Genomic DNA, 15,829 nt, shown 5'->3' with positions numbered 1-15,829 from the left:
ATAGGAGAAGAAGGCTGGGAGATAGGAGAAGAAGGCTGGGAGATAGGAGAAGAAGGCTGGGAGATAGGAGAAGAAGGCTGAGATAGGAGAAGAAGGCTGAGATAGGAGAAGAAGGCTGGGATATGAGAAGAAGGCTGGGATAGGAGAAGAAGGCTGGGATAGGAGAAGAAGACAGGGAGATAGGAGAAGAAGAAGGCTGGGATAGGAGAAGAAGGCTGAGAGATAGGAGAAGAAGGCTGGGAGATAGGAGAAGAAGGCTGGGAGATAGGAGACAAAGGCTGGGAGATAGGAGAAGAAGGCTGCGAGATAGGAGAAGAAGGCTGAGATAGGAGAAGAAGGCTGGGATAGGAGAAGAAGGCTGGGATAGGAGAAGAAGGCTAGGATAGGAGAAGAAGGCTGGGATAGGAGAAGAAGGCTGAGATAGGAGAAGAAGGCTGAGATAGGAGAAGGCTGGGATAGGAGAAGAAGGCTGGGATAGAAGAAGAAGGCTGAGATAGGAGAAGAAGACAGGGAGATAGGAGAAGAAGGCTGGGATAGGAGAAGAAGGCTGGGAGATAGGAGAAGAAGGCTGGGATAGGAGAAGAAGGCTGGGAGATAGGAGAAGAAGGCTGAGATAGGAGAAGAAGGCTGAGAGATAGGAGAAGAAGACTGGGATAGGAGAAGAAGGCTGGGAGATAGGAGAAGAAGGCTGGGATAGGAGAAGAAGGCTGGGATAGGAGAAGAAGGCTGGGAGATAGGAGAAGAAGGCTGGGATAGGAGAAGAAGGCTGGGATAGGAGAAGAAAGCTGAGATAGGAGAAGAAGGCTGGGATAGGAGAAGAAGGCTGGGATAGGAGAAGAAAGCTGAGATAGGAGAAGAAGGCTGGGATAGGAGAAGAAGGCTGGGATAGGAGAAGAAGGCTGGGATAGGAGAAGAAGGCTGGGATAGGAGAAGAAGGCTGAGATAGGAGAAGAAGGCTGGGATATAGGAGAAGAAGGCTGAGATAGGAGAAGAAGGCTGAGATAGGAGAAGAAGGCTGAGATAGGAGAAGAAGGCTGGGATAGGAGAAAAAGGCTGGGAGATAGGAGAAGAAGACTGGGATAGGAGAAAAAGGCTGGGAGATAGGAGAAGAAGGCTGGGATAGGAGAAGAAGGCTGAGATAGGAGAAGAAGGCTGAGATAGGAGAAGAAGGCTGGGATAGGAGAAAAAGGCTGGGAGATAGGAGAAGAAGACTGGGATAGGAGAAGAAGGCTGAGATAGGAGAAGAAGGCTGGGATAGGAGAAGAAGGCTGGGATAGGAGAAGAAGGCTGGGGGATAGGAGAAGAAGACTGAGATAGGAGAAGAAGGCTGGGATAGGAGAAGAAGGCTGAGATAGGAGAAGAAGGCTGGGATAGGAGAAGAAGGCTGGGATAGGAGAAGAAGGCTGGGATAGGAGAAGAAGGCTGGGAGATAGGAGAAGAAGGCTGGGATAGGAGAAGAAGGCTGGGATAGGAGAAGAAGGCTGGGAGATAGGAGAAGAAGGCTGGGATATTAGAAGAAGGCTGGGAGATGGGAGAAGAAGACTGGGATAGGAGAAGAAGGCTGGGATAGGAGAAGAAGGCTGGGTAGGAGAAGAAGGCTGAGATAGGAGAAGAAGGCTGAGATAGGAGAAGAAGGCTGGGATAGGAGAAGAAGGCTGGGATATAGGAGAAGAAGGCTGGGATAGGAGAAGAAGGCTGAGATATGAGAAGAAGGCTGGGATAGGAGAAGAAGGCTGGGAGATAGGAGAAGAAGGCTGAGATAGGAGAAGAAGGCTGGGATATAGGAGAAGAAGGCTGGGATAGAAGAAGAAGGCTGGGATAGGAGAAGAAGGCTGGGATAGGAGAAGAAGGCTGGGATAGGAGAAGAAGGCTGGGATAGGAGAAGAAGGCTGAGATAGGAGAAGAAGGCTGAGAGATAGGAGAAGAAGGCTGAGATAGGAGAAGAAGGCTGGGATAGGAGAAGAAGGCTGGGATAGGAGAAGAAGACTGGGATAGGGGAAGAAGACTGGGATAGGAGAAGAAGACTGGGATAGGAGAAGAAGGCTGGGAGATAGGAGAAGAAGGCTGGGAGATAGGAGAAGAAGGCAGGGATAGGAGAAGAAGGCTGGGGGATAGGAGAAGAAGGCTGGGGGATAGGAGAAGAAGGCTGGGATAGGAGAAGAAGACTGGGATAGGAGAAGAAGGCTGAGATATGAGAAGAAGGCTGGGATAGGAGAAGAAGGCTGGGAGATAGGAGAAGAAGGCTGAGATAGGAGAAGAAGGCTGAGATAGGGGAAGAAGACTGGGATAGGAGAAGAAGACTGGGATAGGAGAAGAAGGCTGAGATAGGAGAAGAAGGTTGGGATAGGAGAAGAAGGCTGGGATAGGAGAAGAAGGCTGGGATAGGGGAAGAAGGCTGGGACATAGGAGAAGAAGACGGCTGGGATAGGAGAAGAAGGCTGGGATAGGAGAAGAAGGCTGGGAGATAGGAGAAGAAGGCTGGGATAGGAGAAGAAGGCTGAGATAGAAGAAGACTGGGATAGGGGAAGAAGACTGGGATAGGAGAAGAAGGCTGGGATAGGAGAAGAAGGCTGAGATATGAGAAGAAGGCTGGGATAGGAGAAGAAGACTGGGATAGGAGAAGAAGGCTGAGATAGGAGAAGAAGGTTGGGATAGGAGAAGAAGGCTGGGATAGGGGAAGAAGGCTGGGACATAGGAGAAGAAGACGGCTGGGATAGGAGAAGAAGGCTGGGATAGGAGAAGAAGGCTGGGATAGGAGAAGAAGGCTGGGATAGGAGAAGGCTGGGATAAGAGAAGAAGGCTGGGATAGGAGAAGAAGGCTGGGATAGAAGAAGAAGGCTGGGATATGAGAAGAAGGCTGAGAGATAGGAGAAGAAGGCTGAGAGATAGGAGAAGAAGGCTGAGATAGGAGAAGAAGGCTGGGAGATAGGAGAAGAAGGCTGGGATAGGAGAAGAAGGCTGGGATAGGGGAAAAAGGCTGGGATAGGAGAAGAAGGCTGGGATAGGGGAAAAAGGCTGGGAGATAGGAGAAGAAGGCTGGGCTAAGAGAAGAAGGCTGGGATAGGAGAAGAAGGCTGGGATAGGAGAAGAAGGCTGAGATAGGAGAAGAAGGCTGGGATAGGAGAAGAAGACTGCGATAGGAGAAGAAGGCTGAGATAGGAGAAGAAGGCTGGGATAGGAGAAGAAGGCTGGATAGGAGAAGAAGACTGGGATAGGAGAAGAAGGCTGGGATAGGAGAAGAAGGCTGGGATAGGAGAAGAAGGCTGGGGGATAGGAGAAGAAGGCTGGGATAGGAGAAGAAGGCTGGGATAGGAGAAGAAGGCTGAGATAGGAGAAGAAGGCTGGGATAGGAGAAGAAGGCTGGGATAGGAGAAGAAGACTGGGATAGGAGAAGAAGGCTGGGACATAGGAGACGAAGAAGGTTGGGATAGGAGAAGAAGGCTGGGATAGGAGAAGAAGGCTGGGATAGGAGAAGAAGGCTGGGATAGGGGAAGAAGGCTGGCATAGGAGAAGAAGGCTGGGATAGGAGAAGAAGGCTGGAATAGGAGAAGAAGGCTGAGATAGGAGAAGAAGGCTGAGATAGGAGAAGAAGGCTGGGATAGGAGAAGAAGACTGGGATAGGAGAAGAAGGCTGGGATAGGAGAAGAAGGCTGGGACATAGGAGAAGAAGAAGGCTGGGATAGGAGAAGAAGGCTGGGAGATAGGAGAAGAAGGCTGGGAGATAGGAGAAGAAGGCTGGGAGATAGGAGAAGAAGGCTGGGAGATAGGAGAAGAAGGCTGAGATAGGAGAAGAAGGCTGGGATAGGAGAAGAAGGCTGGGATAGGAGAAGAAGGCTGGGATAGGAGAAGGCTGGGATAGGAGAAGAAGGCTGAGATAGGAGAAGAAGGCTGGGAGATAGGAGAAGAAGGCTGGGAGATAGGAGAAGAAGGCTGAGATAGGAGAAGAAGGCTGGGATAGGAGAAGAAGGCTGGGATAGGAGAAGAAGGCTGGGATAGGAGAAGGCTGGGATAGGAGAAGAAGGCTGGGATAGGAGAAGAAGGCTGAGATAGGAGAAGAAGGCTGGGAGATAGGAGAAGAAGGCTGGGATAGGGGAAGAAGGCTGGGATAGGAGAAGAAGGCTGGGATAGGAGAAGAAGGCTGAGATAGGAGAAGAAGGCTGGGAGATAGGAGAAGAAGGCTGGGATAGGGGAAGAAGGCTGGATAGGAGAAGAAGGCTGGGATAGGAGAAGGTTGAGATAGGAGAAGAAGGCTGGGAGATAGGAGAAGAAGGCTGGGATAGGAGAAGAAGGCTGGGATAGGAGAAGGCTGAGATTGGAAAAGAAGGCTGGGATAGGAGAAGAAGGCTAGGAGGCTTAGTCTGAGGCCCCTTTTTAGTGACTTTTTCAGTGTGTTGCGGTGGTTTCGCCGTGTAGCAGTTTCCTGGTTTGCGCCTAATTTGTCTTGCGCCCGATGTAACCTTGCTTTATGCCTATATGGGCGCCAATAATTGCGCAGTCACGCCAGTCCTGACCGTGCTTATGAAAGGCAATGGTGTGAATTGCGCAAATAAAACCTTTAAAAGACAAATCAGGGACTTCCGTTCCGGCGCTGATGGAAGCGGCAGCGTAGTTCAGAGCTCCCGAACTCCACCGACGCAAACCCGCTCCTGACCGCTAAACTACACCCGCCGATCACCTCTGACGGAGGAGTGTGATCGGTACCGATCTGCCAGACAGTATATGGAGCGCTATCTGCTCCGCAGCGGCCAGAAACCGTCGCAAAACCCTGGGTAGAGGAGACACGGCAGCCAGCTCTGTGCCCAAGATGGCGCCGATAGAGCAGAACCACGCACCTATTGACCAAGTGAGTGGCACGCAGCAATCAGCGTCACCAGATGCAGAGACAGAAAGGAGAAGAGGAGTCAATACTGGCATAGACTATCAGCTACTGGCTAGTGAGGTCAGCAAATGCCTGGCACCAGACCTAGTGAACACCATAACGGCGGCCATACAGGACACGCTAGCTGAGTTGAAAGGCCAAGAAAACGTCGGAGCCCACAGAGGACCAACGGAGGACGGAGCAATACCTGCATGTGCTGTATGATCGCATAGAAGATCTTGAAAACAGGTCCCGACCTAGTAACCTGCAAATGGTGGGCTTACCGGAAACCATCCCAGTGGCCATGCTGTACGAGATTTATGAGGAAGACCTGCTGCAGGCCCTCAAGTTGAGGGGCAGACGCATAGTGGAACGGGCTCATCGGGTGGGACCACTACTGAGGCCCATTTGGTGAGCAAAAAGGGAGCCAGGTGAGGGTGACATAAGAAAGTTAGCATAGAAAGTTCGATCATGACATCAGAATAAATAGGAAGTCTTTGGCTTGAAAGCATAGTTAGGGAGAAAATAATAGAGTGATTATTCAATTGGATCTTAGTTTCAAATTGTTTGTACTGTTTGAAACGTTGTAGTGGTATTCCATACACAGGTGAGGGGGGAAGTGAATCTCCTTTGACAGAAGGGGAATCTCATTAAAGCAAGAGGGAGACGCACCACGCAACTAAGCCACAGAGGCAAAATTATCATAAGGTTCTTACTAAAATGAGAATGGTGTCATAGTATCATAGTATATAAGGCTGGAAGGAGACGCAAGTCCATCAAGTCCAATCTTTAAGAATTAAATAAATGTTTTATCCCCATAACCTGTGATATTTTTTTCTCTCCAGAAAGTCATCCAGGCCTCTCTTGAACCTGTACATAGAGTCCTCCATAACAACCTCCTGCACATGTACATAGAGTCCTCCATAACAACCTCCTGCGGCAGATAGTTCCATAGTCTCACTGCTCGTACAGTAAAGAACCTTTGTCTATGGTGATGGTAGAATCGCCTCTCCTCTAGGTGTAGAGGATGCCCCCTGTCTATGGTGATGGTAGGATCTCCTCTCCTCTCGGTGTAGAGGATGCCCCCTGTCTATGGTGATGGTAGAACCTCCTCTCCTCTAGGTGTAGAGGATGCCCCCTGTCTATGGTGATGGTAGAACCTCCTCTCCTCTAGGTGTAGAGGATGCCCCCTGTCTATGGTGATGATAGAACCTCCTCTCCTCTAGGTGTAGAGGATGCCCCCTGTCTATGGTGATGGTAGAACCTCCTCTCCTCTAGGTGTAGAGGATGCCCCCTGTCTATGGTGATGGTAGAAGCTCCTCTCCTCTAGGTGTAGAGGATGCCCCCTGTCTATGGTGATGGTAGAACCTCCTCTCCTCTAGGTGTAGAGGATGCCCCCTGTCTATGGTGATGGTAGAACCTCCTCTCCTCTAGGTGTAGAGGATGTCCCCTGTCTATGGTGATGGTAGAACCTCCTCTCCTGTAGGTGTAGAGGATGCCCCTGTCTATGGTGATGGTAGATCCTCCTCTCCTGTAGGTGTAGAGGATGTCCCCTGTCTATGGTGATGGTAGAACCTCCTCTCCTCTAGGTGTAGAGGATGCCCCTGTCTATGGTGATGGTAGAACCTCCTCTCCTCTAGGTGTAGAGGATGCCCCCTGTCTATGGTGATAGTAGAACCTCCTCTCCTCTAGGTGTAGAGGATGCTCCCTGTCTATGGTGATGGTAGAACCTCCTCTCCTCTAGGTGTAGAGGATGCCCCCTGTCTATGGTGATGATAGACCCTCCTCTCCTCTAGGTGTAGAGGATGCCCCATGTCTATGGTGATGGTAGAACCTCCTCTCCTCTAGGTGTAGAGGATGTCCCCTGTCTATGGTGATGGTAGAACCTCCTCTCCTCTAGGTGTAGAGGATGCCCCCTGTCTATGGTGATGATAGAACCTCCTCTCCTCTAGGTGTAGAGGATGCCCCCTGTCTATGGTGATGGTAGAACCTCCTCTCCTCTAGATGTAGAGGATGCCCCCTGTCTATGGTGATGGTAGAACCTCCTCTCCTCTAGGTGTAGAGGATGCCCCCTGTCTATGGTGATGGTAGATATTCCTCTCCTCTAGGTGTAGAGGATGCCCCCTGTCTATGGTGATGATAGAACCTCCTCTCCTCTAGGTGTAGAGGATGCCCCCTGTCTATGGTGATGGTAGATATTCCTCTCCTCTAGGTGTAGAGGATGCCCCCTGTCTATGGTGATGGTAGAACCTCCTCTCCTCTAGATGTAGAGGATGCCCCCTGTCTATGGTGATGGTAGAACCTCCTCTCCTCTAGGTGTAGAGGATGCCCCCTGTCTATGGTGATGGTAGATATTCCTCTCCTCTAGGTGTAGAGGATGCCCCCTGTCTATGGTGATGGTAGAACCTCCTCTCCTCTAGGTGTAGAGGATGCCCCTGTCTATGGTGATGGTAGAACCTTCTCTCCTCTAGGTGTAGAGGATGCCCCTCTCTATGGTGATGGTAGAACCTCCTCTCCTCTAGGTGTAGAGGATGCCCCCCGTCTATGGTGATGGTAGAACCTTCTCTCCTCTAGGTGTAGAGGATGCCCCCATGTCTATAGTGATGGTAGATCCTCCTCTCCTCTAGGTGTAGAGGATGCCCCCCGTCTATGGTGATGGTAGAACCTTCTCTCCTCTAGGTGTAGAGGATGTCCCCTGTCTATGGTGATGGTAGAACCTCCTCTCCTCTAGGTGTAGAGGATGCCCCCTGTCTATGGTGATGGTAGAACCTCCTCTCCTCTAGGTGTAGAGGATGCCCCCTGTCTATGGTGATGGTAGAACCTCCTCTCCTCTAGGTGTAGAGGATGCCTCCTGTCTATGGTGATGGTAGAACCTCCTCTCCTCTAGGTGTAGAGGATGCCTCCTGTCTATGGTGATGGTAGAACCTCCTCTCCTGTAGGCGCAGAGGATGCCCCCTTGTCCTGGTCACAGGCCAAGGTATAAAAAGATCTTTGGAGAGATCCTTGTACTGTCCGTTCAGGTATTTGTACATTGTAATGAGGTTTCCCCTCAGTCGTCTTTTTTCTAAACTGAATAATCCCAAATTTTGTAATCTGTCATTGTATTCTAATCCCCCCATTCCCCTAATAATCCTGGTTGCTCTCCTCTGCACCCGTTCCAGCTCTACTATATCCTTTTTATACACTGGTGCCCAAAACTGTCCCTAATATTCCATGTGTGGTCTGACCAGGGATTTGTATAAGGGCAAAACTATATCTTTATCATGAGAATCTATTCCTCTCTTGATACATCCCATTATTTTATTTGCTTTAGCAGCAGCCGCCTGGCTCTGGTCACTAAAATTAAGTTTACCATCCACCAATACCCCCAAGTCCTTTTCAGCTCCAGTTTTACTAAGTAATTGACCGTTTAGAACATAATTATACTTTTTGTTTCCATGGCCCAAGTGCATAACTTTACATTTATCTACATTAAACCTCATCAACCATTTCTCTGCCCACTCCTCAAGCTTCCACAAATCCCTCTGTAATGCTAAACTATCGACCTCAGTATTTATTACTTTACACAGCTTAGTATCATCTGCAAATATTGAAACTTGACTGTGTAAACCCAAAGGTCATTAATAAAAATATTAAACATAAGTGGCCCCAATACTGACCCCTGTGGCACTCCACTGGTAACATCAACCCAATCTGAGAATGTGCCATTAATGACCACCCTCTGTTTTCTATCATTAAGCCAATTACTTACCCAAATACACAGATTTTCTCCTATTGCCAGCAGTCTCATTTTATATACCAACCTTTTATGTGGCACGGTGTCAAATGCCTTTGAAAAGTCCAGATATACAACATCCACAGCGTCCCCCAGATCCAGTCTTGAACTTACCTCCTCGTAGAAACCAATCATATTAGTCTGACAGGACCGATCTCTCATAAAGCCATGCTGACTCTGGGTTATAAGGTTGTGCACAGTGAGATACTCCAGGATAGCATCTCTAATAAACCCCTCAAATATTTTCCCCACCACAGCAGTTAGACTCACGGGTCTGTAGTTTCCAGGATCGCTATTTGATCCTTTTTTGTATATTAGTACCACATTTGCTATGCGCCATTCCTGTGGAGCATAACCAGTCCTCAGTGAATCTTCAAATATTAAGAATAACGGTCTGTCTATCACCGTACATAATTCATGCATTCGTGTAGTTGCCCTCCCCCCAGGTCTCTAGTTTAAACACTCCTCCAACCTTCTGGCCATTTTTTCCCCTAAAACAGCGGCCCCCTCCCCATTGAGGTGCAGCCCATCCCTACTGTAGAGCCTGTAGCCGACAGAAAAGTCAGCCCAGTTCTCCATGAACCCGGGTTACGATACAGCTCCAGATGGCTACAGATGTTCTTAGTGTATCATGTGTATACGCCCCAAACGCAGACCAGGAATCTTTCTTCATCTCTTTTAGAGACACATTAAATGGTGACATTACACCTTTGAAAATAGTGGGAGGGGATTTTAACGATGTAATGGAGGCACAAGAAGACCGTGACAGAGGGGGGAGACCGGGGAGGGGCCATGTGGAGAGATCGACCCCACTTTCTAGATTACAACAGGCGGTGGCTCTGGAAGATATTTGGAGACTGCAACACCCCCAGGATAGGGAGTACTCCCACTATTCTCACCCTCACAACTCATGGTCTAGAATAGACTATTTCTTTGTCTCAGACAGTCTGCTAAGGAGGGTCCAGGCAACTCAGTTGGAAAACATGGTAATTTCCGATCACTCCCCAGTGACATTAGATCTAGCGGACGTGTGTCCCAAAGGCACGGATTACCTGTGGCGATTCCCGACATTCCCTAGCGTGAGATGAAAGCTTCATAGTTTTAATGAAGGGGTGGTGGCTGGAGTTCATAGAGGGAAATGGGGTGCACGCGACTGACTCATTACTATATTGGGAGTCAGGCAAAATGTATCTTAGGGGTCGCATTATGGATTATGTCAAAGCATTAAAAAAAAAAAACAGCAGAACTATACAGGAAAACAAGTGAAGCGGTGCGCAAAACATATACAGCTTTCTTGGGAAACGCAACGGAGACTAACAAGGAGGCATGGTCCCAGGCGCAAAGGGATTACACAATATGGGCAGAAAGGAAGGAGAGTTTCGTCCGGTCCCAGCTGCAGCTAGATCTGCACAAATTTGGGGATAAGTCCAGAAGACTGCTAGCGAACCTGGCTAAGGGCAGAAAACCGGGGTCTCACATACTGAAACTCAAAGATAGTGGAGGAACACTACACGTAGACCCGGCAAAGATTACTTCCATTTTGGGAGACTATTATGCCGCGCTGTATGTTGACACACCAGGGGAAGAAAGACGGGGGGAAGGATTCCTCCGGCGAGTAAAACTGCCCAAGGTAACTCCTGAGCAACTGCAGTTATTAAATGCCCCGATTTCTGCAGAGGAAATTCAGCGCACAATTAAAAACATGCCGAATGGCAAAGCACCGGGACCGGATGGATATCCGGGAGAATTTTATGAGGCCATGCATGAACAAGTAACACTAAATTAGGACAGGGGGCGCCCCTCTCAAAGCATTTAAACACAGCATATATAAAATTAATCCCAAAAGAGGAGAAGAGCTCGGAAGAACCGGCCTCGTACAGGCCAATATCATTAATAAATGCTGACTTAAAGCTGCTATCGAAAATATATGTTCTAATGGCCCTGGATGTGTCATCCAGACTACCTCAGGGGGCGAGGGCGCCTGCCCTGGTCACTCCAGATGCAGAAAAGGCGTTTGATAACGTGCGTTGGGAGTGGCTAGGGCCAGGTGCTGAACGTAATGGGCTTTGAGGGAGCTTTTCGCACATACTTGGGAACATTATATCGGAATGCGTGGGCAAGGGTACACACTCCAGGCTTTTTATCGAAGCCCTTCCCACTAAAAAAGGGTACACGTCAGGGGTGCCCCCTCTCCCCGCTCCTTTTCAATATAGCCCTGGAACCGATGGCACGGTTATTGCCCGAGACACAACTTTTTGATGGAATAAAAGTAGGTAACTCATCATTGAGAGCGGCTTTTTTTGCGGACGACATTGTCCTGTTCATGGCGAATCCACAATCACAGTTACCGGCACTTTTACAGGTTTTCAATGAATATGCAGAGATCTCGGGGTACCGCTTAAATAGGGAAAAGTGTGAGGTCCTCTTTCTAGGGGGTTCACACCAAGAAGGAACACAGGCAACTAGGATAGGAGAAATACCGGTCGCTCCCTCCTGGATTACCTACTTAGGGATAAAAATAGGTAAAACCCCAGATTCTATATATCGCCTAAACTACCCCCCACTCTTTAATAAAATATCACAGGAACTGCGGCAATGGCAGACGTTGCCTCTCTCATTATTGGGGAGAAATCATCTGGTAAAGATGATGAGTATCTCCAAGTTGCTATACCCCATGCAAACAATCCCGCATTTACTGAGACACAAGGACATCATGAGCCTTAATAAGGAAATATCACACTTCTTGTGGCGGGGGAAACGACCTCGCATCGGATTTTCAAAACTGACTATGACAAAGGACCAGGGGGGAATGAACATGCCCGATATTAGATGCTACAATCTAGCTTGTCTAACGCGACACGTACTGGACTAAAAGACAGTAATTATTACTCGGACACGAAACTGGAATCGGAATACTGTTCCCCATGGGATCCCCGTACTTTATTGCATGTCCAGATAAGTTCCCTACCACCGGAGATCAAATCCTCGACCGTTCTGAGGGACACAATAGCGGCTTGGAAGGTGGAAAGGAAAATTTTTCATCTCCCATGGACGATTTCAATATACTTGCCCTTATGGAACCATCCGGCCTTCGCACAGGGCCGTCAGAGCAGGTTATTCGTAGCATGGAGGGAGAAGGGGATTCATACAGTTAAAGACCTACTGCATATGCAGGAGCACAGATGGATGACAAAAGAGGAAGTGATACAGAAGTATGACCTGACGGGCGATCAGACAATGCAGTTTGCACAGGTGATGAATTTCTGCCTGAACAGGGTCCGAGACATGACGCTAGAAGGAACAGAAATTGACTTTGACCGGATTCTGAAATTCCCCATGCAAACGGGAGGCATATCCATACTATACCGATACATCCGAAAGCAGCTGGGAGCTAAAGAACTTGCTTTCACCAGTTGGGGCAGACAGCTTCGGGTGGAAGGCATAGGGGAAAGAATCCTTAAGGGGTGGCAGGCGGTTAGGAACAATGTAATTAGTGAAAGGTGGAGGGACACCCAGTTCCGCATAATGCATAGGGCAATTTATGCCTTCAACTTAGCCCCCTCCCCAGCTTTCCCCGAAAGAAAGGTGGAATGCCCCAAATACCGGGAGCCGGGTACTGACTTGTACCATGGTCTATGGGACTGCCCTCACTCCAGAGAGTTTTGGACGGAGGTGCAGAGATTGGGCACCTCACTGTGGGGCAAAGACCCGATCACATACCTGTTTCACTATGACATAGGACAGGAGGATGAGTCCCAACCCACGTCAGGAGTGTTGCCAAAACTATTTCATGTAGTCAGCTTGGTTGGAAAGAGATGCCTCCTGCAGCACTGACTGGAGCCAAGGGTCCCCCCGGTATCCATGGTTCGGGATCAAATGACCCAACTCTTCTATTTGGAAAGGTTAGAAGCAGAAAAGGCCAAATCCAAATTGACGGGAAAGCTTTTTAAGAGATGGAAGGGGTTCCTGGCACATCATGTCTCCCCAGGGGAACGCGATAGTATTTTTCAGCCATTCACACTCACTCAATGGTACTTGATGGAACAATTAAGGGGCACACTCAGGAACTGGGGGATACCTGCATAGGAGACTGAAGAGCTCAGTTGCTACTGAAAGGGAAAATGAAGGCTTCCGAAGGTTGAGGTCTGGGAGACCCCTATACGGGTGTGAACCTCTCATATGTGTATGGAGAAGTTAAGTAACTGGATAGACAAATCTAAGTAACGAGTTCAAGGGATTAATGTAAAGATGTTCAAGGTAATAAATATGGTGTTTTCAAACTTGATAATACAATGTGAAGTATACTTTGGCTGCTCATTTGACCTGCGAGTCATATACAGATCCTACGGCACTGCCGAGTTTTATGTAATGCATGGCCTGCGAGCCATATATGTGTGGAGTAAATGATTGTACTGAAAAATAAAAATAAATTAAAAAAAAAAAAAAAATCAGGTACAAAAAAATAGACTGACAAATAAATGACCCCCGATATCAGCAATGGCGAGTGCCCAAACTACAACCAAAAGCCACAGATTTTTGCCTAATGCCAATTTATAGCAACTCATTGCTTCTTGCTGTGTCACGTATGTGCGCCCTGAAGACATCAATACAGCAGAAGGATGGAAAATTCCAGGATGAATCGCAGGAGCGGAGGAGGGGCTTCAGTGATAATGACAATTGTTTATTTTCTATTACCAATCAGACTATACGCGTTTCGGGGACGGACTGCTCCCTTCTTCAGGTCCACAGAATAAAACAGTCTTCTGATGTTTCTGGACTCTGTGTGAATCGTGTATGGGGCATACAAAATCCTGAGTAAGATAGGGTTAAAATTAATTAGTGAGCCTAGACGTAGGTCCTGGACGTAGGGACGTAGAGAGCCAGGACAGTCCAAAGCGCTCCGTGTCCAAAAAGACCACTGGTTTTATGGTGACACAACAGAAAGCAAAAACATCAGCGAGATTAGACCCCAGACCCGATCACCAGAATCAGAAACCAATCCCCACCTACCAGAAAGGTTCTCAAATGTCACCAGTGCCTGATTCCCAGTGCGGGTGAAGGAGGTGACCGGACCCCCCCCAGAGCGCCGCTTACTCTCCAGGTACAGAATCAGGAAGTCCGTGTCCACGTCATCAGTGAGTCCCAGAATCTCCACTTCCATCCTGATCAAAAAAAGATGGAATTAGTCTTACCGGTAATTCGGTTTCCACTAGTAACCATGACAACCCCCACCTGGAGGATGCTCCTTATATCCTGTAGGGACAGGAAGTCACAAGAGTTCAAAGGCTCCTCCCTAGCACCCCACACCAGTGTCTACCAAAGTACCACCTGGAAGGATGTAAGTGCATACACCTTTGGACCCGTTACCAAGAAGGAAGGAAGGGAGGGAAATAATGGGGGGCCGTCATGGTCACTAGTGGAAACCGAATTACCGGTAAGACTAATTCCATCTTTTCCACCACGTTCCCATGACGGCCCCCACCTGGAGACTTACCAGATTACCCATTATTTGGGAGGGACCACTGCCTGGAGAATCTTTCTGCCAAACATCAGATCACTCTGAGAGGCAATGTCCAAGCGCTAGTGCTTTGCGAATGTTGAGGAGCTTGACCACGTGGCTGCGCGGCAGATCTGGTCTAAGGATGCGCCTCTTTTTTCTGCCCATGAAGTTGCCATGGCTCTGGTAGAATGAGCTTTAATGCTTTCTGGTAGGGAAGTGTTTGCTGACTTATAACAAAGTATGATGGTAGATTTTATCCATCTGGCTAGAGTTGCTTTAGAGGCTTTACTGCCATTATTAATAGGTTAGAATCTTTCCTCCAACTTTGTGTAGCTTCTAGATACAGAAGCACAGTCCTCCTAACATCTAAGGTCTGCCATTTCTTTTCACCGTCTGTTTTAGGGTCGGGATAGAAAGAGGGAAGAATAATTTCTTGTTTGCGATGGAAGTCTGAGACCACTTTTGGGAGAAATAAGGGGTCTAGTTTAAGGACTATTCTATCCTCTAGGACTCTTAAGAAGGGATCTTTACATGAAAGGGCCTGAATTTCTCCTAATCTACGAGCTGTAGTGATGGCTATAAGAAAGGCTGTTTTTAGTGTAAGGTTTTTTATGATTTTTGCCTCTAGGGGTTCAAAGGAAGGCCCTGTAAGATGGTCTAACACTAAGGAAAGATCCCAAGGGGGAGTTTGGTTTTTAATGTAAGGTCTAATACGGATAAGGATAAATCTTTTGACCCACTGGTGGTTGGCCAGGGGAAAATCAAGAAAAACTCTAAGGGGGTAATTTACTAAGGGCCCGATTCGCGTTTTCCCGACGTGTTACCCGAATATTTCCGATTTGCGCCGATTGCCCCTGTATTGCCCCGCGATCGGATTGTGGCGCATCGGCGCTGGCATGCACGCGACGGAAATCGGGGGGGCGTGGCCGAACGAAAACCCGACATATTCGGAAAAACCGCTGCATTTAAAAACGGAAAATGTGTCGCTTGGGACGTGCTTACCTTCACTTGGTCCGGGTCGGTGAATTTCAGGGCATCCAGATGCTTTTCAGCGCAGCAGCGACACCTGGTGGACGGCGGAGGAACTACCTTGATGAATCCTGGCCAGACCCGAATCCACCATAAAGAACGCGCTGCTGGATCGCAAACGGACCGGGTAAGTAAATCTGCCCCTAAGTGCAGAAATCTGGACCTTGAGTGTGCTCGGTCTAAGACCCAAGGAAAATCCCGACTGTAAGAAGTCTAACACTTGAGCTAAATTTGGGTTTCCCTGAGAGGGAGGACGGTCTCCGCACCAGGAGGAGAATATTTTCCAAATTTTTTGATAGATGGCATTTGTTACTGGTTTCCTGCTTGCTTTCATGGTGCTGATCACCTCACTAGAGAGTCCTCGGGCTGCTTAGAACGACCTCTCAGGATCCAGGCTGTCAGTTTTACCGTATTTTCCGGACTATAAGGCGCACTTAAAAGCATTGGATTTCCGTGGAAATCCAAAGTGCGCCTTATAGTCAGGTGCGCCCTATGTATGGCGCTGGGCACAGGGCAGCGGACCATACTTACATAGGTCCCCGCTACCGGAGATCTCCAGCGGGAGATCTGCTGTCTCCGGTAGCGGGGACCTATGTAAGTATGGTCCGCTGCCCTCCTCCGCCTCCCCCTCACCTTCCCCGCGTTCCCCGTCGCGTCTCGGCGTCGC

General features: G+C 48.7%; 1 protein-coding gene across 1 annotated transcript in view; it reads right to left on the bottom strand.

Annotated features, from left to right (window-relative positions):
• PARP10 (poly(ADP-ribose) polymerase family member 10) overlaps positions 1-15,829 on the bottom strand; it is a 103,769-nt gene that overhangs the window by 75,755 nt on the left and 12,185 nt on the right. Inside the window, exon 2 of the mRNA XM_072131863.1 lies at positions 13,644-13,795. Coding sequence (XP_071987964.1) covers positions 13,644-13,794 — 151 coding nt within the window. The 5' untranslated portion in view covers position 13,795. The remainder of the gene's footprint in view (positions 1-13,643; positions 13,796-15,829) is intronic.

The sequence above is a fragment of the Engystomops pustulosus genome, unplaced genomic scaffold (assembly GCF_040894005.1).
Source record: "Engystomops pustulosus unplaced genomic scaffold, aEngPut4.maternal MAT_SCAFFOLD_157, whole genome shotgun sequence".
Classification (NCBI taxonomy): domain Eukaryota; kingdom Metazoa; phylum Chordata; class Amphibia; order Anura; family Leptodactylidae; genus Engystomops; species Engystomops pustulosus.
This window is presented reverse-complemented; position numbering and strand designations above follow the sequence as displayed.